The sequence below is a fragment of the Adiantum capillus-veneris genome, chromosome 15, assembly GCF_014529385.1.
Source record: "Adiantum capillus-veneris isolate H3 chromosome 15, ASM1452938v2, whole genome shotgun sequence".
In the NCBI taxonomy this organism is placed as follows: domain Eukaryota; kingdom Viridiplantae; phylum Streptophyta; class Polypodiopsida; order Polypodiales; family Pteridaceae; genus Adiantum; species Adiantum capillus-veneris.
In genome coordinates this window covers 62,457,162-62,482,502 of record NC_140945.1, presented here as the reverse complement: position 1 = coordinate 62,482,502, position 25,341 = coordinate 62,457,162, and the positions used below count along the sequence as shown (strand labels likewise).

Here is a 25,341-nt window from a genome sequence, read left to right as displayed (position 1 = left end):
CAACTCAAGCGCCCTTGTGCAACTTTTTTTTTTTTTTGGGGGGGGGGGGGGGGGGGGGGGGGGGGGGGGGTGGGGGGGGGATTTTGCTCTCTTTTGAGGGTGAGAGCTGTTTCTTCTACACAAGTGCGCGATCGGTCCTCTGAACAAGAGAGAGAGAGGGAAGGGAGAGATGCCAGGACTAAAGGGCACGGGGTATTAAATGAAGAGGGAGCAATGGGATCTATGACGGAGAACTAGATGCACACGATGCGAGGTCTGCTCGGCCGTCCGATTTTACGCGGCGTGTACGAGTTTACCTCTTTTGTCCTAGTTTACTTCTGCCCTTGTCCAAGTTTAATTATCATGCATTTGCTTCCCATTATGGGCACCATATGCGCATAAGAGAGTTGGATAGGCCACAAGCCTTGCATAGCGCCCACCCAAGTTCAAACCTAGCGCTTGTCAAATTTGTTGAGCCCTCCAATTCCCTCGAGATTTGCGCGTGCAATTCTTTCCCGTAGATCCCACCGCCCCCCTACCCGTGCCCTTTAGTGTTGAGGGGGGACACATGGTCAATAATGAGCTCCCACCCTAATGATGGGTGATCCTTGGCACTAAGTAACACCCATCTATAATGTGGGGGGGGGGGGGGGGGGGAGTAATGGGATCGACAGTCCGGGTTGAGGGGCAGGATCTTGAGGCGGACTGAACACAGCTGCACAAAAAACTAAGCGCAATAAATCTGGTTAGTGGGCAAAACAAGGTGCACCGTCGGGATTTGAACTGGTGACCTTGCAATCCGGGTGTTGAGTCACATAAGCTAACCACCTCACCCACGCGCGCATCATGTATGCCCAATCGTTTTTATGACCTTATATTGTGAAGTGACATGCATTCCTCAGGTTGTCCAAGTTTAGTTTTTGCTTTGACTCTTGCAACCGCGATCTCCCCGACTTTCGTGCTTGAACTTCCCTCTCCTCCCCCCCCCTCCCCTCCCCTCCTTAAATATAGGTGTTAGTGTTGAGGATGGGTGATGGAGGCAAGCCTTTACTAATTGTCAAGGACGAAGATATTTTGGGAGTGGATGAGGCTGCCAGGTGGGAAAACGGAAGTAAAGACAAAACAGCGTCCTCCCGAGTCAAGATTCCTCGTAAGTCTCCTCTTGTGAATAATCTGTGGGCAAGTGGCAGTCTTTCGTGCTTGGCTGACTTGGCACAATGATGCGATCGCCCATCGGAATTCTCGAGTCCCGCTAAACACCTCTCTCTCTCTCTTCTCTCTCTCTCTCTCTCTCTCACAAACACACACACACACGTCCGCAACAACCCCCGCCCCCCCCCCCCCCCCCCCCCCCCCCCCCCCCCCCCCCCCCCCCCCCCCCCCTCTCACACACACACACACGGGTTCTCTCTCAACTCTGGGTGGCCGCAAGTTCGGGAAACAGGATGGATAGCAGGCGGAAGAAGCTAACCAAGCAGCTCAGTATCCGTGTAGAGGAGCTATGGGAGGGCGTATCATCGTTGCCGCTACCTGAGGAGGAGAAATTGAACGCATGTTTCGACAAGATCCCGGTCTCTCTCTTCCCGCCCACAGAGCATGGCCAAGGTATGCTCATTTCTATTCTTTGTGCATCAGATCATGAGGGTTTGAAAGACCTTTCATTAAAATTTGGTTCTAAATAACACAAGATGATGATGATTGGCTAAATTTAGGGCCCAAATTTCCAGTCATTTTCTAGCTTAATGTGGTCTGATTTGTAAAATTTCTCTGAATTAGGAAGCTGAATCTAGCTATCAGGTCGTTCCCTTGGATGAACTAATTGTAGAAGGCGTACTAGGTGTAAGAGAGAATGGAAAGTACTCTTTTGCATTGTGCAAAATTTCGAATTATTTTTTTAGTTGTGATGCTTGTTTTCATTGTTTCTTCTCATCAGTTCCTCAAGGTAAATGTCTGCTAGTTAGAGATGGGAAATTAATGGCATACCCTCACATTGAGCATCTTTTTGAATATTGGGGGCGAAAATAGCCATCAACATTGGGCAAAATGTGAAGATTTCTTCATCAACACGAGAGAGAGAGAGAGAGAGAGAGAGAGAGAGAGAGAGAGAGAGAGAGAGAGAGAGAGAGAGAGAGAGAGAGAGGCGGTGGCTCGTACCACTACATTCTTCATAGTATCACAAGGTAGGATTTCATGGCATTATTCTCCGCGACCCTGGTTCATTCTATATGACTCCTATAGGACACCTTTCACTAGGAGCATCTCTCCACTTGTACGGTCCCATGAGGGTAGGGCCCAAGCCATAGTCACAAGGAAACTTTGTTCCAGCTATCTGTTTCTCGTTTCCTTTGTGTTGGTTCTTCATGACATGTTCAATGGTTGCATACAAAATATAATTATAATAAGTTGTTTCTAATCCATTCCATTAAAAATAGCAAGCCGTTTCTATTTAAGATAGCCCCGCCGGTCTTGTTCTATTTCTAGTTCTATATGACTATGGGTAGTTCTCTCTCTCTCTCTCTCTCTATATATATATATATACATAGATATAGATACATACATATACATAGATATAGATACATACATATATATATATATATATACATAGATATAGATACATACATATACATAGATATAGATACATACATATACATAGATATAGATACATACTTACATATATATATATATATATACATACATACATACATACATACATACATACATACATACATACATACATACATACATACATACATATTATATTATATATATATATATATATATATATATATATTATATATATATATATATGTATATATATCTATACATATATATATATATATGTAAGTATGTATCTATATCTATGTATATGTATGTATCTATATCTATGTATATATATATATATATATATATATATATATATATATATTATATATATATATATATATATATATATATATATATATATATATGTATGTGTGTGTGTATGTATGTATGTATGTATGTATGTATGTATGTATACATATATATATATACATACATACATACATACATACATACACACATACATCTATATATATATATATATATATATATATATATATATATATATATATATATATATATATATATATATATATATATAGAGAGAGAGAGAGAGAGAGAGAGAGAGAGAGAGAGAGAGAGAGAGAGGGTTGCATGGGTCTACCCTCCTCGCTCGTCTTTTGTCGTGGCCAATTTTCCCTAGTGCTCTTGCTTTTCGGCGTTGATGTTGAGGAAAATTGTTTATAAGTGAGAGGGATGTTGCAAAATTAGCTATAGCTTAAAGAAATATAACTCTAGTTGAGTTATTAGAATAACTAGGTTCATAAGTGAGGGTTTTCTAGATGTGTCGTCGGAAGGATGACATAGAGCATCGTAGACAAAACCTCTCTCGAGTCGTCCGCATATGGATATTCCTAGTGCCTCATTCTTCTTAAGAGCACTGTGAATGAGGATATCTATTGGAAACCAAGAATGGATACTTCTAACGTGTCACTTTGGATGGACGACGAGAGCATCGAGAAGAAGTATTCAGCCATCCGGAATCGATGTTTCTGATGCATCATAGGGTAGATGGCATAGAGCATCGCTAAGGAGTTGTTTGGTAAGTTCGGTAATGGGAATCTCCATGTCACATAGTTTCCATAGTCTGGGTAGATTCTGAAATTGAGGTCGAGTTGCGCGCAAGAGGCAAGCTGTGAGTCCCTCGTCGCATCCATCCTGCACTCATGACATGGCACAATCCATACTTACAAATTTCCGTGGAGAGAGAGAGAGAGAGAGAGAGAGAGAGAGAGAGAGAGAGAGAGAGAGAGAGAGAGAGAGAGAGAGAGAGAGAGAGAATGAATGAAATGAATTGTTATATTAAACGTCTTCAAAAGGCCAAAATGACCTATGACACCAAACTAATACAATCTTGGTGGATCTAATCCAATGTCTGGGTACAAAAATAGAAATGAAGTAAAGTGAAAGACTAAAATCATCATCATCATCATCATCAATGCTCGAGGATGCTCGGCATCGGGTGTTGCTCGAGAAAGTATATGAAGAGATTCGTCAATGTCCGCCTCTGTAAATAGTCATATTGGGTGTCTCCCATGTTGTGCTAGAATAGTCCCGATCCTCTGATGGAGCCTCTGTCAATGTCATGGTCGCCCTCGTAGACGCGGGCGTCTAGCTCTCGCAAGCTCAATAGCCTTGTCAACTAATATACCTCTAGTATAAGTGGGCTCTAAAGTCTACTGTGAAGCATGCTCATCTGGCTGGAGAGAGAGAGAGAGGAGAGAGAGAGAGAGAGAGAGAGAGAGAGAGAGAAGAGAGAGAGAGAGAGAGAGATGAAATGCAATGAAATGTTTATCAACGTCTACAAAAGGCCTAAAAGACTTATGAGACCAATACATCACATCCTCATCAGGTGTGTCAAAGTGTCCACCCAATATAAAAATACGTACTGAATTAAAGATTGAACCACTAAAAAGGGGGGGGGGGGGGGGGGGGGGGGGGGCTGGTATAAGGGCAGCCTACTGAGCTCGAGGTGGCCGGGCCCAAAAGCATCATGCCCAAAAGCGTTGAACCCAAAAGCTAGCAGTGTGTTTTGCGGAAATCCGTACAACTGCAACGCCACCATTGCAATTCGCGGAAGTCCGTAGAGGCTACCACGTCATCAAGATTTTACGCAAAAGCCTGTGTGTGTGTGTGTGTGTGTGTGTGTGTGTGTGTGTGTGTGTGTGTGTCGAACTTTGTTTTAATATAGGCCCCATCGGACGGGAACCTATAAGTTGGTAACTCTTTAATTGTCCCACTTGGTGAGGATCTTTAAAGTTGGTGAGAACTTCAACTTCTTTTGCTTCTTCTAGGGTTTAGGCTCCTCGGCCGGGATCTGTTGGTTGGCTTCATTCTTCAGTGGCTTGACACTTCAGCAATTTGTGACATTTGCTACCTGAGAAAGGCCGCTTTGGAAATAGTCTGTGATTGGCATTTGAAGTTTGGATGGGCCTCCGCTTGGAGCACCTCATCCTTGTATAGTTAGTCCTCTCTATGTTGCCGTAGTTCCAGTAGGAAAAGCCTAGGACATCTCTGATCAGTGTAATCCATCACCCTAGAGGCGGGCCCAAAGCCATCTCTGAAGAGAATGAAAACGTCCCCTAATCTCATAATACACTGGACATCGGCAGGTATAGTGTTCCTCATCTTTGGCTCAATGTCACATAGCTCACATATCCGCTCCTCTTGAGGGTGTCGAAGTATATCTTCTTGTCTGTATGTGTAGCTGATGAGAGGAAGTGCGAAGCTGACGTATCACGCATCGGAGCCCATGCAAGAGATGTGAGTCCATGTATCGCGGCTGCACAACGAAACCATCCTCGGAAGAGTGAAGAAAGTGCTCTCTTTAAAAAGCCATTTTCTTTCCCAACTCCTCGGGGAGCTCAACCAGGTCCTCTATGTATCGAACTGTGTAAGATCTTGTCTGACTATCCTGCTGATCTCTGGGCGAGTCAGTGCGAGCGATGGTGTGTCCAAGGAGTACTGAAAAGGTGGCAATGTGTCCATCGTGAAACCATGTAACTGAAACCACGCAGACATCTGTGCATACCACCATCTGGAGTCGCCCCCCAAAGCGGGATGATTCGAGGGCCAATCTAGCGTAGCGATGAGATGGCAGGTCCCACAAACCATGTACATACATAACTGACCTGGTAAGTGCCTTAACCACCATCGGAGTAGCTGCCAGTTCTGCTCTAACAAACTTGTGGGGTATTGTTGCCTTGCATTGGATCACATTTTTTCCAGACGTGTGAGGGTTGCATATCCTCGTGTAAGTCTAGAGGCTGCCTCTCTCATGAAGGAGGGGGGATCTGTGAATTTTTTTTCCAAGTAAGTGTAGTTCTCAGCCAGCTCCACTTCTTCCTTGCCATATAGAAAAGAGAGAGAGAGAGAGAGAGAGAGAGAGAGAGAGAGAGAGAGAGAGAGAGAGAGAGAGAGAGAGAGAGAGAGAGAGAGAGAGAGAGAGTGTCACGAGGACGTGGTAATTGCTAACCTTAGTTGGTTTCTTTCCGATGATTTTTATTTAAATTTTTGGGACCCTCTTTTTGAAGTTGCAAATGGCCGGAATTGTATGGCCAATGTGAAACGGCCGAGGGCCGAGAGTTTCACCCACAGACAGAAAGGCCTTGTTGCCACCAGTTGGTCGGGCCGACCGACACTAGAATCCGAGCAGTAAAAGGGTGTCTAGGCTCAGTTCAAAGTCATTTAGGCCCCCTCTCTACACTTATAAGTCCGTGGGTACTAGGAAATTAACTCAAAAGAGGCATAGTGGACACTTGGCAGCACCACAAGCCTCAGAAGATCAAACACTGCCACATCAGCTGGGAATTGGTGCAAATTTTAGCTTGGGGCTGCCTCTCTCTCTCTCTCTCTCTCACTGTGACTGACATTGTGTGTGTGAGTAGTTGGTGCAAGTGTTGAAGCTTTACCCTCGCACTATGTAGTGCGATGATTTTGCTCTCGCACACCTCTCTCCCCTTTTGAATACAGAAACGTGATGCCCCGCTCGAGGGATTTTCATCTGTATGTACAGTTGTGTGGCTTCATGCTCGATTGCCGAGGCAAGAGCCTCTTGCACAGGTACGGTTTTAGCTAGTTGCTAATCCCCCGTAGGTATAGGTGAATTCGGAGAGATTTCACGCGAGAAATCTCGTCCAATTCTAAGGGCAAGTAGCCTTACAGGTGCGGGAGCTCGAGGACTTGCTACGAATGCGTCCGGCTCGCGAAACAGAGCCCAAAACAGGGAAATACAGCCTGCTGTGTATTTTTGCAGGTTTAGGGTTTTGGCTCTAAACGGTTCCTAATACCCCAGGAGGTGCGGGGACGCGAGCGGACCACTGTGTGGGTGATAGAAAACAGAGAATTCAGCGTGCTGCAGATTCTCGCTAGGTTTTGAAAAGTGTCCGTATGCATCGGGAAAGTCACTTGTTGTGTGGGGATACTGTCTGTGAAGCGACCTAGTACAGTTATGCCTGTGAAATCGGGCCGGAATAGGTCATTTACAGCCCGGATTATGCGGGACAGCTCGTAGGAAATCATAGGTTTTATTGTCACAAAAATACGGAAGCGTAAACTGACGTTTAATTGCACTTCAAATACTCAAGAGAATTAGAGGGAGAGAGAAAACTTGACACTCCATTGGGGACCAGAAGATGGGCTGGTCCCCCCCCATAAAGAGAATATCTTTATTACTAAGGGAGAATCTTTACAAGCACAGGAACGGTGCATACGCCGGTCCTCTATTCTTTCTTCTGTTCTGTTCTGACTACTGACTGAGAAAGTGTTTCCACTTTCTTACTACTTAGGGGATTTCCCCTCTTCTACGAGACTGGTTGGAAGCTCTCGAAAAGAGAGTCTATCTTCCGAAACAGCTCATCGGAAGCTCTCACAGAGGAGAGTCCATCATCCGTTATGTGTTGCCTTCATGCTCATTCATTCATGCATCGAACACAAAAGAGAAACAAGCAAAATGCACACGCACATGCTTGCTGTAATTTTTTGCACATAACCTGAAATTCTACCTGTGCACATCCTTACGCCGAAACAGAGGTCTTCTTCGCGATGGAATCGCGCCAAACTTGATGTAGACTTAGGATAAGGAGAGAGAAGAGAATTTCTATGGCTGATCTGCTGAAAACAGGCCTAATCGAGGTGATTAGGGGCTGAAAACAGAGAATTACAGCAGCCGCACTCTGCTAAGAGAGCGTCTACAGCAGCTTCTCGCGATGAAACTTCACCAGAAGGTGTCTATGACTGTGAGATCCCTTGTTCTTGACAATGGGAGCACAAGGCTACCACATATGTCGCAAGGGGCTGCTCTCAAGCTTCAATGGAGGGCTCCACCGCGTAGAGCACGCTCACATTAGGGGGGGTAGGTGCACTGCCAGCCCTGAAAATGGGGGAGGGGGGCTCCTAAATAGCCATTAGGGAGAGGGGGCGCTAGGAAGAGAGAGAGGGTGAGAGTGAGAGAGAGAGAGTTAGTTTGCATTGGTAAGTGTGCCACTTGGCACACTTACTTTAAAAACTTAAAAACCATTCAACTTTTGACTTTAAAAACTTCTAGCTCATTAATTAAAAATGTGCAACTAACTAATAAATGCTACCAATGAACACCAAAGGTCTGCCGGCGCAATGCGGCACTGGCACTGCACCGCCTTTACCTGTTCACACTTGTCCGGTCGTCTGTGCGGGCACGGACCGTTAAATTTAATTTAACGAAACTTACCCTAAGGCTTTATTAGCTTTATTAGCTTTATTAGCCTTAGGGTCACTGTTCTAAGGACCCCATCTCATTCATGTGCTTGTACTGACGCGCGTATTTTTCCTGAGCCTAAAATCTGAGGCTACTGTTTACCCCTTTCTGAAGACCCGATTTCCCAATCACTAGGGCTTCAAGGTAATTTCTGCTAAGGTCCCTCTGAGGTGTTGTGGCCCGTATTTAGGCTCACCTGAAGCCTTAGAACTGCTAGGTCTATTCTGGTGTGCACACAACTAATTAGATAATTCTTTTCTCGTAAATAAATTAATTATTTACAAAGTCTGACTTAGTTACATCCCTCTTGGTTCTAAACAGTTGACCTCAACTGTAGAGCATCAACATATCTATGCAAGATGTCAGGGTAGTCCTTGAGATCGGACTCCGTCATCCACTTTGCATCTAAAAGAGTGTAATTCTTGAACTTGACTAAATACTTTCGATGTAGACTCCCCGACTTGAGTTGTCTCTCGGAGTGGTGTATTATCTGATCAGGTTGAAGGATTTCCTCAGTCTCTTCGACTTCTGGAGGATCTTCTTGTACGGGCGCCACTGGAGGAGGTCCAACATAGGGTCGGAGGAGACGGACATGAAAAGCATTATGGATTCGCCAATTATAAGGTAAATCCAATCTGAAAGTCACATCATTGACTTTATCTGTAATTTTGAAAGGGCCGTAGAATCTATGGGAAAGTTTGACAACTTTCCCTTTGCCGACCCGCTTTTTCAATCTAGCTTTCTCAAACCGAAGCAGGACATATTGTCCTTTTTCAAGATTGAGATTCCTTCTGTGCTTGTCTGCTTTCCTCTTCTATTGCTCTTGAGTACGAAGAATCGCTTGCTTTACTTGTTGATGGGCAATATCAATATTGCGCACAAATTCATGTGCGGCGAAGATGTTTTCTTTGGTCACCATAATAGGAAGTAAGAGTGGCTTCTCGTAAATAATTTCGAAGGGGGCTTTACCAGTTGAGGAATGTATGGTATTATTATACGCAAACTTAACTATTGGTAAGTACTGTTCCCATTCGGATTGTCGTTCCGAAACATAGCACTTGAGGAGATCTAAAACAGTGGCATTAGCGATTTCGATTTGACCATCTGTTTGAGGGTGATAAGCTAATGAAAAATCAAGCTTAGTTCCCAAGTTTTCAAACAATGCTTGCCAAAATAGACTAGTCATGCGGGGATCTCTATCGCTGACAATAGTCTTTGGCAATCCATGGTGTTTAAAAATCTAAGCTAGAAATATTCTAGCCATGTGATCAGCTTTGATCGTCTTCTTTACTGGAAGAATATGGGCTTGCTTACTGAATCTGTCTACTATAGTCCAGATTGCATCATTTCCATTCTTGGATCGAGGAAGATCCATAATAAAATCCATGGCAATACTTTCCCATGGCGTGTTAGGCATAGGGAGCGGCTGAAGCTTGCCATAAACTTTATGTCTGTCATATTTTACCTTTTGGCAGACCAAACACTCCTGTACATATTTTTCAATGTCCGCACGGAGTGTTGGCCAAAAGAAATACCTTTCGAGGGCACTAGTGGTGGAAGCAATTCCCCGATGCCCGGCATAAGGAGAATTATGTGCTTCATCCATCACCTTTTGTCGTAAGGGCTGAGCTATGCATATTGCTTGTTGACGATAGAGTGTATTATCCCTGATAGAATAAGGTGGCTTTGAGTGACCAGCTTGAAGATCTGCCCAAATTGTGGCGAAGTCTGGATCTTGAGGATACATCTCGCTGAGAGATTCTAGTTCCTCATGATAAATTGTTGTTAGTGCATTGATCTTTGGACGCCTGGAGAGAGCATCTGCAACTGCATTCTTTGTTCCAGAAGTGTATAAAATCTGAAAATGAAACATTGAAAGAAAGTTGGCCCATCTCATCTGCTTTTCTGATAACTTTCTCTGTGTGAGAAAGTAGCGAAGACTTTGATGATCTGTCTTGATAATAAAATCAGCTCCTAATAGATAGTGTTTCCAAATGGAAAGAGCATGAATTACTGCCATTAGCTCTTTTACGTATATGGAGGCATGCAACTCTGCATCTTTAAGGCGCCGACTTTCATAGGCTATCGCGTGACCCTCTTGGTTCAAAACTGGTCCTACACAATCTCCAGATGCATCGCAGTATACCTCGAAAGGTTTGCGAAGATCAGGGACGGTGAGAACAGGTCCGTGACTGAGTAGATACTTAAGCTTTTCGAAAGCTTGTTTTTGTCCAGACCCCCAATGGAATGGAATCCGCTTCTTTGTCAGGTCATGGAGGGGACCTGCTATCGCGGCAAAAGCTCGAATGAAACACCGATAATAAGAACAGAGGCCAAGGAAACTTCGTACATCATGTACTGTAGTTGGCGTAGGCCATTCTACAACTGCTTGAATCTTATCAGGGTCCATTCTCACCTGGTTGTGAGATACTATATGGCCCAAATAGTGGATTTCTTTTAGAAAGAACTCACTCTTCTTAGCATTCACAAATAATTTGTGTTTGCGTAATTCTTCAAACACTAAGGCGAGATGCTTATAGTGTTCGTCTTCCATCTCTGAGAAGATTAAGACGTCATCAAAGAAAACGCCTGTAAAGCTTCTGTATGAGTGGAAGATTCTATCCATCATTCTGTTGAATGTAGCTGGTGCATTAGTGAGCCCAAAAGGCATCACTAGAAATTCATACAACCCGAAGGTTGTTCTAAATGAAGTCTTATGCACATCCTGAGGAGCTATGCGGATTTGATGATAACCGCTCTTCAAGTCTATACGACTAAAGACACTAGCTCCTTGTAACTTATCAAGAATGTCGTCAATCCGAGGGATTGGAAATCGATTCTTGATTGTGATCTTGTTTAGAGATCTATAGTCTATGCACATGCGGAATGTGCCATCCTTTTTCTGTACTAGCAAGACAGGTGAACAATATGGAGAAGTACTAGGCCTTATTAAGCCCTTCTCCAAAAGTTCGTTAACCTGCTTGAGAATTTCCTCTTGCTGCATTAGACTAACTACATAAGGGGGACTGATTTGGAGGAGAACTTCCTGGGATCAAATCAATTGTATGATCCTCAGGTCGCGAAGGTGGGAGTTCATTTGGAAGTTCATCTGCAAAACAATCTTTATATCTTTCTATTAACTTAAGTCTTTTTTGCTCTAAAGAGGAAGAAAGTTGTGAAACAGACACATCTCTCTCTCTTGCAAAAATCAAGTACGCTGAAACGCACTTTTTCATTTCTTTCTTGATGGCAATGTGATTGGCGATAGGAATACGCCAATCAACTGCATCTGCAAGTACAAGATACTCCTTTCCTTTATGAGAAAAAGATAAGGTTTTCTGAACATAGTCAGGAATGGGATGTGTCACCAGCGTGTGACTACTATCTATCCTTTTTGTTGATTTCTTTCTTATTATCTATTTACTTTCACTTTTTGGAAACACCCCTCGGGAAATCTAACTGCCCTGCATTGCATAGCTAGTGTGGAACTGTACAGAGGGAGTCCAGGCCTGAGGGCAAGAGAGCACTAAGGTTGGACAAGGACTATGGTTAGCCAAGTGGGTCATTGACTAGCCACAGTGGAATCCTTTGCTACAGAGGCTACATTTCAGTTTTGGATGTGGCCGCAGTGTACAAAGAGGGTCGGATGACCTAGAAAGATACAATGGCAGCATCTCCTAAAATTTAGGGAACTGCTATTTTGGGACCTGAAAATGTGTTGGCGTCATTACCTCCGGAATGACAAAGGGAACATTTTCTTACTCTGCCGTGAAGTCAACTGGGCAACCGGTTGGGATATTTTTAGGCGGCAACCCCGAAACGGGAAAATGCTTGTAAAAGTGCCAAGTGGCACCTTCTGGTGCACTTGCCTTATGCAACAAGAAGTGGCGCTGAATTTGAAGAGGGGAGAGCCTCATTTTCAGATTTTGTCACAGGTTAAGAGCTATGGAGTGCTTGCTTTCCCTCTTATGCACAGTGCGGTGCCAGGAGTGATGCCCTGCACGCTACGCACTGCCCTCTCTCTCCCCTTTGGCAGTATGTTATGCCCCTCTAGTGGGCTCTTCATTTGACCAATGTACAGTTGTGTGGGTTCATGCGCGATTGCCGAGGCAAGAGCCTCTTGCACAGGTACTGGATTAGCTAGCGGCTAATCCCCCCGCAGGTACAGGTGAATTCGGAGAGGTTTCACGCCAGAAATCTCGTCCGATTCAAAGGGCAAGTAGCCCTACAGGTGCGGGAGCTCGAGGACTTGCTAGGGATGCGACCGGCACGCGAAACGGAGCCCGAAACAGTGAATTACAGCCTGCTGTGTATTTTTGCAGGTTTAGGGTTTTGGCCCTAAACGGACCCTAATACCCCCAGGAGGTTCGGGGACGCAAGGGGACCGCTGTACAGGCGATCTGGCGCATTTTCAGGGCTGAAAACAGAGAATTCAGCGTGCTGCAGATTCTCGCCAGGTTTTGCAAAGTGCCCGTATGCGTCGGGAAAGTCAGTCAATGCGTGGGAATACTGACCGTGAAGGGTTCTAGTACAGTTATGCTGCCGAAATCGGGCTGGAACAGTGGAAATTCAGCCGAGTTTGTGCGGGGCAGCTTGTAGGAACCACAGCGTTTATTCCCTCTTTTGAATAATAAAGAAATACCGAAAGGGGCGCCTAAGTTAGGGGGGCCAATCTGGTGTCCGTCTACTCATACAGGTGCAATCTAGCAGCCTGTATCCCTCTCCCCTTTGATGTGTCTTGAAAGTATAGGTAAAATAGACGATTAATAATGGGTGAAAGCTAAATCAAGGTTTAAAGTAAAGTCTACCGCCCTTTTTGGATTGAACAGGCCGGTTTCAGGATGCATCTTGTAGTGCCAAGGCATTCCCAAGATAACATCGCATCCTTCAAGTGAAGCTAGTAAGAAAGACTCTTGATCCTTGTAGTCGTCGACCTTTAGATTCAACTTCCCTATGATTGGAGTAGAGTTTGAGTTCTGCCCTTTGAAAGCAGATTGCGCTTGAATAGAGACTCCAAAACGATTGGGCTGCAAGTTCAGGTCGTCAGCTAGCTTGGTAGAGATGAAGTTGTCTGTACTACCAGAGTCAAACAAAATAAGAGCCCGCTGGTTGTTGATACTACCCCATGCTTTGAGAAGAGCTCTTTCTTTTCCATCCTTGGTTGTATTTCCCTATACATCTGGGACTGCATTGGAAGAGGGTGGTTGTGGAGGTTTGGTTGGACAGTCACCCTTCATATGACCAACTTGTCCGCACTTGAAGCATCTTCCTTCACTAATGTAGGTTCGCAACTCGGCAGGAGAGAGATATCTCCCTTTCTTGGGCTGATTTGGCTTTGCTTCTGCTTCGGAGGCGGTTCTTTTCTTCTTTTGAGAAGAAGTAGAAGAGGTAGGCTGCTCATGGAGAGCCTTCTGCTTAGCATGGTAAGTGCTTTGCTCCATCTTCCTGGGAGTACCCTTGTCATGTATTCCATCAACTATGCGGGCTGATTCCATAAGTATCTGCAAGTTACCTCGAGGGTAAAGCTTCATAGCCTTTTGCAAGGCTTCATGCAAACCTGCTTCAAACTTGCGCATCTTCTCCGAATCGTCAATCTTCTTGAATGGAGTGACTTTCAAGAGAACGTCCCAAAACCTATCCACATAGCGTGGAACAGTTTCGTTCTCTGACTGTGAAAGTCGATCCCATTCTTTCTTTACCTCTTCCTCATAGTCTGGAGGAAGGAACTGTGCGTAGAACTCCTTCTTGAAAGCGGTCCAATCTTGGGGTTTGAGATCTTCCAGGATAAGGGTTAACAACCAATTGCTGGGGTGCCTTTCAGGTACAAACTGACATGGCGAAGCTTGGATCTTTCCTTGAAATTCCCTTCTGCAAATGCAACTTCAAATTGGCGGATGAAAGCCAAAGCTTTGTCATTATCACGCCGTCCATTGTAGGTGTCGAATTTCACATCTTTATCTCCCGACTCGAATGTTTTCTGCCTATGGTGTTTCTTCTTATGGTACTCCTTCTTTCTATGCTTAGACTCCTTGTGGACAGGAGTCCTTTCCCTTGAATGCACTTCTTGTTGCGACGGATCGTCGAGAAACATGTCTTCCGGAGCAACTATGTCATCCAGATCCTTCATGAAAGAGAACTGAGAGGAATCAGGGGGATCCTGCTCTTGAACTTTTGGATTAAACCGCACATGACGTTCTGGAGGTTTCTTCTGCCTCTCGTGCATGCGGGAGGTTCCAATCAAAGGATCTTTCCTTGGTTGTGGCGCCTTTGGGTTCTGCGGGATTTCTCCCGATCCCATCGGCATTTTCTCCTTCCCTTTTTCAAGAGTATGGAGAATCTTTTGGACTTTTGGATGGGAGAGAGCTTTCTCCAACTCTTCCACCTGCTGTTGAAGGAGAGAGAACTCTATCTCGCGTCCTCCCATTTATGCAGTCTGCCAAGAGTCGTCAATCCCTTCAGGAAGAGAGAGAGGACCTTGCTCTGATACCACTGTCACAAAAATACGGAAGCGTAAACTGACGTTTAATTGCACTTCAAATACTCAAGAGAATTAGACGGAGAGAGAAAACTTGACACTCCATTGAGGACCAGAAGATGGGCTGGTCCCCCCCCATAAAGAGAATATCTTTATTACTAAGGGAGAATCTTTACAAGCACAGGAACGGTGCATACGCCGGTCCTCTATTCTTTCTTCTGTTCTGTTCTGACTACTGACTGAGAAAGTGTTTCCACTTTCTTACTGCTTAGGGGATTTCCCCTCTTCTGCGAGACTGGTTGGAAGCTCTTGAAAAGAGAGTCTATCTTCCGAAACAGCTCATCGGAAGCTCTCACAGAGGAGAGTCCATCTTCCGTTATGTGTTGCCTTCATGCTCATTCATTCATGCATCGAACACAAAAGAGAAACAAGCAAAATGCACACGCACATGCTTGCTGTAATTTTCTGCACATAACCTGAAATTCTTACATGTGCACACCCCTACGCCGAAACAGAGGTCTTCTTCGCGATGGAATCGCGCCAAACTTGATGTAGACTTAGGATAAGGAGAGAGAAGAGAATTTCTACGGCTGATCTGCTGAAAACAGGCCTAATCGAGGTGATTAGGGGCTGAAAACAGAGAATTACAGCAGCCGCACTCTGCTAAGAGAGCGTCTACGGCAGCTTCTCGCGATGAAACTTCACCAGAAGGTGTCTATGACTGTGAGATCCCTTGTTCTTGACAATGGGAGCACAAGGCTACCACATATGTCGCAAGGGGCTGCTCTCAAGCTTCAATGGAGGGCTCCACCGCGTAGACCACGCTCACATTAGGGGGGGTAGGTGTACTGCCAGCCCTGAAAATGGGGGAGGGGGACTCCTAAATAGCCATCAGGGAGAGGGGGCGCTAGGAAGAGAGAGAGGGTGAGAGTGAGAGTGAGAGAGAGTTAGTTTGCATTGGTAAGTGTGCCACTTGGCACACTTACTTTAAAAACTTAAAAACCATTCAACTTTTGACTTTAAAAACTTCTAGCTCATTAATTAAAAATGTGCAACTAACTAACAAATGCTACCAATGATTCTTTTATGAGAACACCAAAGGTCTGCCGGCGCAATGCCGCACTGACACTGCACCGCCTTTACCTGTTCACACTTGTCCGGCCGCCTGCCCGGGCACGGACCGTTAAATTTAATTTAACGAAACTTACCCTAAGGCTTTATTAGCTTTATTAGCCTTAGGGTCACTGTTCTAAGGACCCCATCTCATTCATGTGCTTGTACTGACGCGCGTATTTTTCCTGAGCCTAAAATCTGAGGCTACTGCTTACTCCTTTCTGAAGACCCGATTTCTCAATCACTAGGGCTTCAGGGTAATTTTTGCTAAGGTCCCTCTGAGGTGTTGTGGCCCGCATTTAGGCTCACCTGAGGCCTTAGAACTGCTAGGTCTATTCTGGTGTGCACACAACTAATTAGATAATTCTTTTCTCGTAAATAAATTAATTATTTATAAAGTTTGACTTAGTTACATTTATTCTCTCTTTGAATACAATAAAGAAATACCGGAAGGGGCGCCAGTCGTTGGGGACAACAGGTGTGCCGCCTGCTTGGTGGCGCTCTAGCTTCCAAGCTGTGTGTGTTTGAAGTGTCAATTCCCGTTACAGGTTTTTAGTTGCAAATTTTCTTTGTATCCTAAAGTTTAAAGTTTCGGGTGAAAGCTAAAGTCTACCGCCCTACGGGCTGGTTTCATGGTTCCTTCGCCGGGACAAAATCACTTTTCCCTCAAGAAGCGAGGCTGGGTTGGTTTTTGGTAAAGATAGAGAGTACAGGAACGCAGGAATACACGATGGCCGACAAAGGGAAAGGCATCATGGAGGAGGGTTCCTCTTCACAGGATAGGTAGGCAATTCCTACAGTGTTTTGAGGTTGGCGAGAGTCCATGGCCATGCCTGTTTGTACCTCTTGTTGATGTGAATGCTCCACCAGTGCGCATCAGGTTTCAGCTGGTTGCTGTTGTGAATGTGTTTTCTCGACTGGTGTATGGCTGGTTATGCTCCTGGAAACCAACAGTATATGCTAGGTTTTGGGGTATGCAAGGCATGATGCCAAACCCCTTGTATGGTAATATCAGCATGCAGCAAGGCTTTCAGTGTCACCAGCATGTGACTACTATCTATCCTTTTTGTTGATTTCTTTCTGATTATCTATTTACTTTCACTTTTTGGAAAAATCTAACTGCCCTGCATTGCATAGCTAGTGTGGAACTGTCCATAGGGAGTCCAGGCCTGAGGGCAAGAGAGCACTAAGGTTGGACAAGGACTATGGTTAGCCAAGTGGGGTCATTGACTAGCCAAAGTGGAATCCTTTGCTACAGAGGCTACATTTCAGTTCTGGATGTGGCCACAGTGTACAAAGAGGGTCGGATGACCTAGAAAGATACAATGGCAGCATCTCCTAAAATTTAGGGAACTGCTATTTTGGGACCTGAAAATGTGTTGACGTCATTACCTCCGGAATGACAAGGGGAACATTTTCTTACTCTGCCGTGAAGTCAACTGGGCAACCGGTTGGGATATTTTTAGACGGCAACCCCGAAACGGGAAAATGCTTATAAACGTGCCAAGTGGCACCTTCTGGTGCACTTGCCTCATGCAACAAGAGTTGGCGCTGAATTTAGGAGGGGGAGAGCCTCATTTTCAGTTTTTGTCACAGGTTAAGAGCTATGGAGTGCTTGCTTTCCCTCTTATGCACAGTGCGGTGCCAGGAGTGATGCCCTGCACGCTACGCACTGCCCTCTCTCTCCCCTTTGGCAGTATGTTATGCCCCACTAATGGGCTCTTCATTTGACCAATGTACAGTTGTGTGGGTTCATGCGCGATTGCCGAGGCAAGAGCCTCTTGCACAGGTACTGGATTAGCTAGCGGCTAATCCCCCGCAGGTACAGGTGAATTCGGAGAGGTTTCACGCCAGAAATCTCGTCCGATTCAAAGGGCAAGTAGCCCTAAAGGTGCGGGAGCTCAAGGACTTGCTACGGATGCGACCGGCATGCGAAACGGAGCCCGAAACAGTAAATTACAGCCTGCTATGTATTTTTGCAGGTTTAGGGTTTTGGCCCTAAACGGACCCTAATACCCCCAGGAGATTCGGGGACGTAAGGGGACCGCTGTACAGGCGATCTGGCGCATTTTCAGGGCTGAAAACAGAGAATTCAGCGTGCTGCAGATTCTCGCCAGGTTTTGCAAAGTGCCCGTATGCGTCGGGAAAGTCGGCCAATGCGTGGGAATACTGACTGTGAAGGGTTCTAGTACAGTTATGTTGCCGAAATCAAGCCAGAACAGTCAAAATTCAGCCAAGGTTGTGCGGGGCAGCTTGGAAAGAACCACAGCGTATATTCCCTCTTTTAAACAATAAAGAAATACCGAAAGGGGCGCCTAAGTTAGGGGCCAATCTGGTGTCGGTCTTCTCATACAGGTGCATTCTAGCATCTGTATCCCATTCCCCTCTCTTGTGTCACTATAGCGCAGGTATAATAGACGACTAATAATGGGTGAAAGCTAAATCAAGGTTTGAAGTAAAGTCTACCGCCCTTTTTGGATTGAACAGGCCGGTTTCATTCAGAGCAATCAACGTCAGTTTGGGGTGCCACAGGGCAATTTAGGCATGGCTTGCTTTTCTAGACAGCAGCCAGATATGGTACTTACGACTCAAAATGTCAATGGCCAAGGAATGCCGATGATCCCTACTACAATGCCCAGGTTGCAGACAATTCCTTATGACAATTTGGGGGCATTGGAAAAGCCAAAAGCTTACAAAGAAGATGGTGCAGCTGTAAAGTTTAGTACTTTCAGCTGCGTTGAGGATAAGGAAACGGCTCTTACTTTCCTCGAGTAGTTTGATACAGCTTATGCAGGAGGGAATTTTACAGAGGCCTTTAAGGTCAAGAAAGCTGCCACTTTCTTGAAAGACAATGCGCTTACATGGTGGACGACATTGTTGATGCAAGGACAAGCACCCGCCAAATGGGTATACTTTAAGAAAATGTTTGCATCTATGTGGCTGTCAAATGAATTTGAAGCCGATGTCATGACGGATCGGCACCAACTCATTGCGGCTACTTGCAAGAGCCTATAGGAGTACAATCGGAGGTTTTGTAAAGCGTTTCTCTCAGTAACCTCCAGGCTCCTACAGGTTTGTGCCATTGACAGAGCAGATTGAGAACTATTGTTGTGGGCTGCCTAAAGGGCTCTGAGATTATTGTACAAAGAACAGAGTGGCTACCCCCTCACTCAGCTTATGGAAGTTGCCAACATTGGTCTTGCCTTGTTGAAGGGAGAGGACAGTGGGTTTCCGAGCAACGTGAAAGGGGGGCAACAAAATAAAAATTCAGCAAAGAAGCCCTTTGTGAAAACGGCTCCTGAAGCGTCACAGGGGTTAGAAAAGGTCAACAAGGACAAGGACTCATGTGGGACTTCTAGAGCGTAGGCAAAGAAATAGAAAAGGAAGCCTTTTGTACGTAAGTCGCTCGAGGAAAAGAAGGTCTTGATGGCCGAGAATAAATGCTTTATATGCGAGCAGCCTGGTCACTTTGCTATAAATTGTCCACAAAGGAAAAGACCAGCTGACTCGGATGATAAAGAGGACAAGAAAGGAAAGAAGCCCAAACCCATGGCAGGTTTAGTGCTAGACATGGTGGATGACAGGCCAAGCACGGATGCCAGCGAGTTATGCAGAGCATGGGGTAAAGTCAGAGACCAGACGACACTTATTTTCTTTGATCCAGGTGCTAAAGCGAACTTTATCTCACCAGAGTTAGCTATGAAGCTGGGCATCAGAGCTGAAGAGATGGGGTATACGGCAGAGGCAGGGTTTGCATGTCTTGGTCACTTAGAGTGTGTTATTCCCATCATTGGAAAGCTGCATCTGCATATTCAGCCGTATGTGGACACAAAAGAGTTCTATGTCATGCCATTGGAAGGGTGCGATGCACTATTGGGAATCACCTGGATGTTCCGAATACATGGCGTGCTCAATGTCTTCGACAAAAAGATCCCTCTTCAACATAGGGGCAAAACTCATGTTTTGGATGTAAAACTCAAAGGGGAGTCTGTGCCTATTGTATCTCCTTCAGCTATCACTTTTGTAATTAAGAATCATCTTTCTGTGTACTTGACTTTTTCACGTGATGTTTCAGATAATTGTCAAACAAATTTATCTGTGTTAGATAAAGAAAGGTCAGCATTTTTGCGAGAGTTTAATGACTGTTTTTTTAATTTATTACCGTCACAATTGCCGCCGGAGAGGCCGGAGGACCATGCGATAGATTTGGTGCCAAGCCCACCAAACAGACCTCCCTACAGGGTTAGTGTGGCTCAACAGAAAGAGATTATGGGTCAGGTTGAGGAGCTTTTAGAGAAGGGGCTAATTCAGCCTAGTTCTTTACCTTTTTGCTTCCCAATGCTCCTAGAAGAAGGATGGCTCTTGGCGCATGTGTATTGACTACCATGCGTTGAATAGGAATACCATCAAGAACGGATTCTAGAATTGGAATTTCGAGACGGCTTGAGGAGCAGGTTTGCTCTGAGATCATGTGCGAAGGGATCATTAAGTTGGGAGCTCTAGCTCTTGTTTCTCCATAGGCAAGACAATAAAGTCTTCTGCATATGACCCAAGTTTTGACTGCTCTTTCATTTGGCACTCTCTTAAAATTATTTCATCTCGAGAGCCCAAAATAGAGTTTAAAATCCTAGCTTCAAAAAAGTGAGAAATTGTTTCGGCTTTTGGAGGTTTAGGCCAGGGGATTGTAAGGCAATTTGAAAGGTTTTCTAATTGATCCTCATTTTTAGTCAATTTGCTACCAAAGCCTGAATGTAGATGCAGTTGTAATACAGAAGAAACCCATAGCAAGCTACATGTGTATTTCATTTACTCAATGATCTTGAGGATTAGGTTTGGCTAACTACTTTACTTGGTGAACTAGTTTATGCAGGCGTCCAAGCCACATTGGATTGTTTGACGTGTCTAATGTGTTTTGTAAATCTATTATGCATATATGATGTCTTCTATGATGTAGGTGTTGTTTACTACTATGGTAGTATGACAATTTTGATGCTCATTATTGATCGATGCCATCACTTAGGAGTGTCTTTGTGGAAGGATAAAGCAAAGTAACTCACAGCTGCCTCACAAAGAACATAGATAGAGCGGAGAGTATCACAAAAGGTACCTTAACTATATAAGAGTCTTAGATATGTGATTCTTTAGATAGATAGTAAGGAGGTTTTCTTTTGCAAACAGCTTAGTCAGGGGCCTCGTGTTGCAAGGGGTGCTGAAAAACAGGACTCACCTGAGCATTTTTTCTGGCAGTAATCGAGGTGAGCTCTGATACCAGCCTTGATGAAGCTATTCACACATTGGCCAAAAACCGGATTTTGAGTGCACCGGTTCGCGATGTTGATGCGCCAGAAGATGCTAGTTGGATGGACAAATACCTGGGTGTTATTGAATTTGCAGGCATAGTTCACTGGGTTTTGCACCAGGTTAGTTTTTGTTCTGTGATCAACTGTTGCAAAACTTTCATTTTTAGGTGGTGGTACTTTCCTCTATCAAGTTTTTAATCTTTACTGTTCACAGAACAAGAAGCACACAATACTTGCTTTTTGGAAGCACTTTTGGTTTTTTTAAGAAAATGGATATTCTAGTCACTTTTCTCATAAAAGCACTGAAAAATCATGAGAAGCGTATCATAAAGAGCATGATTGGCGACATTGACCATGCTCCATGATGGGTATTCTAACTCTTTGAAGCCAGTGCTTGCATGCTACCACATCTGAATCAAATTTAATTCTGAGCACTGCTGGTATTTCTTGCAGAAATGGTTATTGGATGCATTAAAATGTGTTGGGGGATTTTTGCAGGCAGAGGTTTCGTCTGCAGGAGGCCGATCTGGCCCTGCTGCTGTTTCTGCTGTTGAGGGCAACTTCTTTGAAGAGCTTACCTCCTCTGACCTCTACAAAAATACAAAGGTATATGTCTCTCCTGTTTTTGAGTGATGCTCGAATAAAATAGAATATAAAGTACCTTCAATTCACAGTTAAGTAGCTTCAGGAGTCACGTTGCAATTGGTGAGAATCTCGGTGGCATGTTTTGTAGAGCTCTCTCTGTAGTAAAGATTGTAATGAATGGTGTCCATTTTTAGAATATGTGCATGCTAATTGTTGTAATAGTTCAGCCTCTGCAGACGACACTATAGCCAGATCAAGGAGGAATGCCCGACTCTTTTCAGTTTTTTTTTTTTTTTTGTTTTCTTTTTCTTATGGTCTTTCTAAAGGTCACGTGCAATTCTGTTCCTATGGCTGCTACCGATCATTCTTGCAGGTTAAAGACATTGCTGGATCTTTTCGATGGGCGCCTTTTATTCCAATACAGAATTCGGATAGTCTCTTGACCCTGCTTTTGCTGCTTTCCAAGTACCGGATCAAGAGCCTCCCTGTAGTCGAGTCTGGTGAAGGGAGAATCGAGAACTTTATTACACAGTCTGCAGTCATCCATATGCTGTCTGAATGCAGTGGCTTTCCATGGTTTGAAAGTCTTGGAACAAAATCTCTTGCTGAGACTGGTCTTCCCAAGATGAAACCTCAAAAATTAATAAAGGTAATTAGTACTGCCATTTTCGTGTCTGTGCTCCTTTTTTGAAAATGTGAATTTTGAGGGCTTAGAAGGCTTGTTTTCTGTGCTTTGATTCCATGCTTTTGCATACATATATCTGAGTGTAAGCATTTGTACATACTTTCATTAACTAATGCAATATCTATTATTTTGTTCATTGTGAAGTGCTTCGTTAGTGTATTCATTTAACTAACAAGTGATATCAAAGCCTTAAGGTGATAAGCATGCAGCCTATTTTGTGCTCTCATGTTTCCCTCTTGAATAACAAGTCTTAAGTTCAACTCTCCTCGTCGGACAGATCTTTAAGGTCTCTTGGGATAGTTTCCTACGACGTTAAAACTATCTTCTTCTTCTTCTTCTCTCTCTCTCTTTCTCACAAGAAGTTTTGGACAAATTCTCACAATATTTCCCACATTGTGACTTATCTCAACATCATGAGCTTTTGTGAGGGAGGCGCCGCATACCTAGCTAGGTACGATTGGGGGTAGGGGACCGCCGGCCCGGTGGGGGGGCCGGTGGTTCCCTGCCCCCAATTGTACCTAGCTAGGTATGCGGTGCCTTTCGAGCAGAAGCTCATGATGTTATGCATTGTATGAAAAACACTGACAAAGACTACGTTTTCCTACATGAGAAAATTTATAAATCTTCTTGTGTCTCTCGTTTCCGGAGAGTGTAACCTTGTATTTTGACAGGTAGAGGAGGACCAGCCTGTGCTGGAAGCGTTTCAATTGATGCGCAAGAAAGGCGTTGGTGGTGTGCCTGTAGTGGCCAAAGGGGGCAGTCAAATCGTGGGAAACATTAGCATGAGGGATGTCCAATTCCTTCTTGTTGTTCCAGAAATATACAAAATGTGCAGGTCTGTTTGCAGCATTTTCTGCTTTAGAATTGGGTCTCTCTCTTGTATATGCTAGCATGAGTTCTGGATTTGTAAATCATGACGAAGGGTGTCTCTCTTGTTGCGCAGGGTTTTGACAGTCAAGGATTTCCTTGAGGTCACTCGAAACCATCTCATGAAGACTCTAGAGGATAAGGATGTGCCTTTACTATCTCACATAATTACCTGCTCACAGCACGAGGCAACCATGGATGTAATCTTGAAGCTTGATAAGCACAATATTCATAGAGTGTATGTAGTAGATGAGGAGGGCAATGTGGAAGGAGTTGTTACAATGAGGGACTTATTATCGAAGTTTGTTAAAGAGCCTCTAGATTATTTTGGTGAGTTCTTCTTAGGGTGGGCGCCGTCGACTCCAAGTCCTCATTGAGGATGTAAGCTGTGAACTTGGGTGTTGCTAGCCAGCTTCTGTAAAGATGTAGTATAGTGTGACTCCTGCCTTGTAGTCGGCAATGCCCATGATCCTTGCATGCTTTGCTTTACAAGCATATAAGCTGTGAGAGAGAGAACTTGCCTTTGGTAAAAAGCCCATGTAGAGAGGTATCGTCCACTTATGGATCTTGAATGCAAGATACTGTGATAATGGAATGTTGTACAGTTTCACATCGTCTACCTTTGCGGAAAATGTGCAATGACATTACCAATTGAGCAAGCTCTCAACTTTTTGGGAAGTTGAAGCATTTCCTTGCTGCATTTCTTAATGTGAGAGGGGGAGAGTTCAAGGTGCTTTGCAAGTTTGGTAGCATTCGGATCTCATTTGGTCAATGTCTGATCATATTTTGGCAAGTGGATGTCAATTTTCATTTTAATTTTTTGCACCTTTATGGCATGATGCCCAAAGTGGAATGCAAGGCTCGGGAAAATGATTTTATGGAGCTGGCTTTGGATCCTTTTCATCTCTTTATGAGAAGATGAAAACCATATTTGATAAGGATAAACCTCGACTTTTCAATTAAAAATCCTGAAACTTGAGCTGGCCCCAAATCCTTCTTGCAAAAATTTGAGGCGGCCATATTTTGAGTTGTGGATAAAGGGAACTGACCTTTTCCGAGCCGTGGCATTGGAATGTAATCAATCATGAATGTGATTTGTTGGCAGTCCCTTTTGAGAAAAAGGGAGTGTTGATGCGGAGGTGTTTTGAGCACGTATAAAAAGGGCATGCTTTTCTCAAACCTTGCCATGTGGATGGAAAGAGAGGCCTCTCTCTCTCTCTCTCTCTCTCTCTCTCTCTCTCTCTCTCTCTCTCTCTCTCGCGTGCACGCAGAGGTAGTAGACTATTTTTGTTGGATGATAGACTAATCCTTGTGCATGACCACTATATTTATTGAAGAAGCTCTGCTGATGACTAAAATGACTAAGTAGAGGCATCAGTGTTGGATGCATTGCTTCTAACAACTCCTACAGTGACTATCTGTAATAAGGTTGTATTGCCATGAACAAGGAGCTCATGTGTGGATGCCTCAGAGGTCTTCCACCCCATTGAGCTGTACAAAAGCAACATGGTAGGTTCAAAGGCAATTTTCTTCCTAGTACAAGACAATTGTAGGAATTGTGTGATTTTAACCGACTAGATTGCAAAATCCCAGCAACATTTCAACCAATCCAACCGGATGGGTTGAGGTTCTCCTTACTTCGTCTATGAAAACATAGCGATAGCCTCACTCATGGTAGTTACTCATGTACTAGACACACTAATAACATTATGATATATGTTTGTAATCTTCAGCTCGATCAACTAATCATTTGTCGTCCCCAAAGAGTTGGTCTAACGGTAAGGCTTTGGCCTCTCAACCTACGGGTTGTGGGTTCAAATCCCCCGTTGGGTCACACTCTCGAGGGACACCTTGTGCTCACCTGGTGTTCACGTTGCTAGGGCTCTTGCCCTTGGACACTCGAGTGCATCCTCCTCCTCGGGTGGGTCACCCGAGGAGGAGGTTCCTAGCTGGTTGCTACGAGTTCTCTCCATCGTTCCCAGCATGTGGTGCATCAATTAGC

General features: G+C 44.4%; 1 protein-coding gene across 2 annotated transcripts; it reads left to right on the top strand.

Moving 5' to 3' along the window:
• The first annotated feature begins 1,346 nt into the window (after nucleotides 1–1,346).
• On the top strand, nucleotides 1,347–23,956 carry KING1 (SNF1-related protein kinase regulatory subunit gamma 1). Of its 2 annotated transcripts, XM_086482605.1 has the most exons (7): nucleotides 1,447–1,584; nucleotides 20,923–21,005; nucleotides 21,150–21,322; nucleotides 21,701–21,808; nucleotides 22,161–22,436; nucleotides 23,144–23,307; nucleotides 23,416–23,956. In XM_086482605.1, exons 3-7 carry the CDS (start codon nucleotides 21,263–21,265, stop codon nucleotides 23,714–23,716), a joined length of 909 nt encoding a protein of 302 aa, XP_086338731.1. In that variant the 5' UTR covers nucleotides 1,447–1,584; nucleotides 20,923–21,005; nucleotides 21,150–21,262; the 3' UTR covers nucleotides 23,717–23,956. The 2 variants fall into 2 exon arrangements, with proteins under 2 accessions (XP_086338729.1, XP_086338731.1); XM_086482603.1 differs by lacking the exon at nucleotides 20,923–21,005 and having other exon boundaries at nucleotides 1,347–1,584.
• Nucleotides 23,957–25,341: the final 1,385 nt, after the last annotated feature.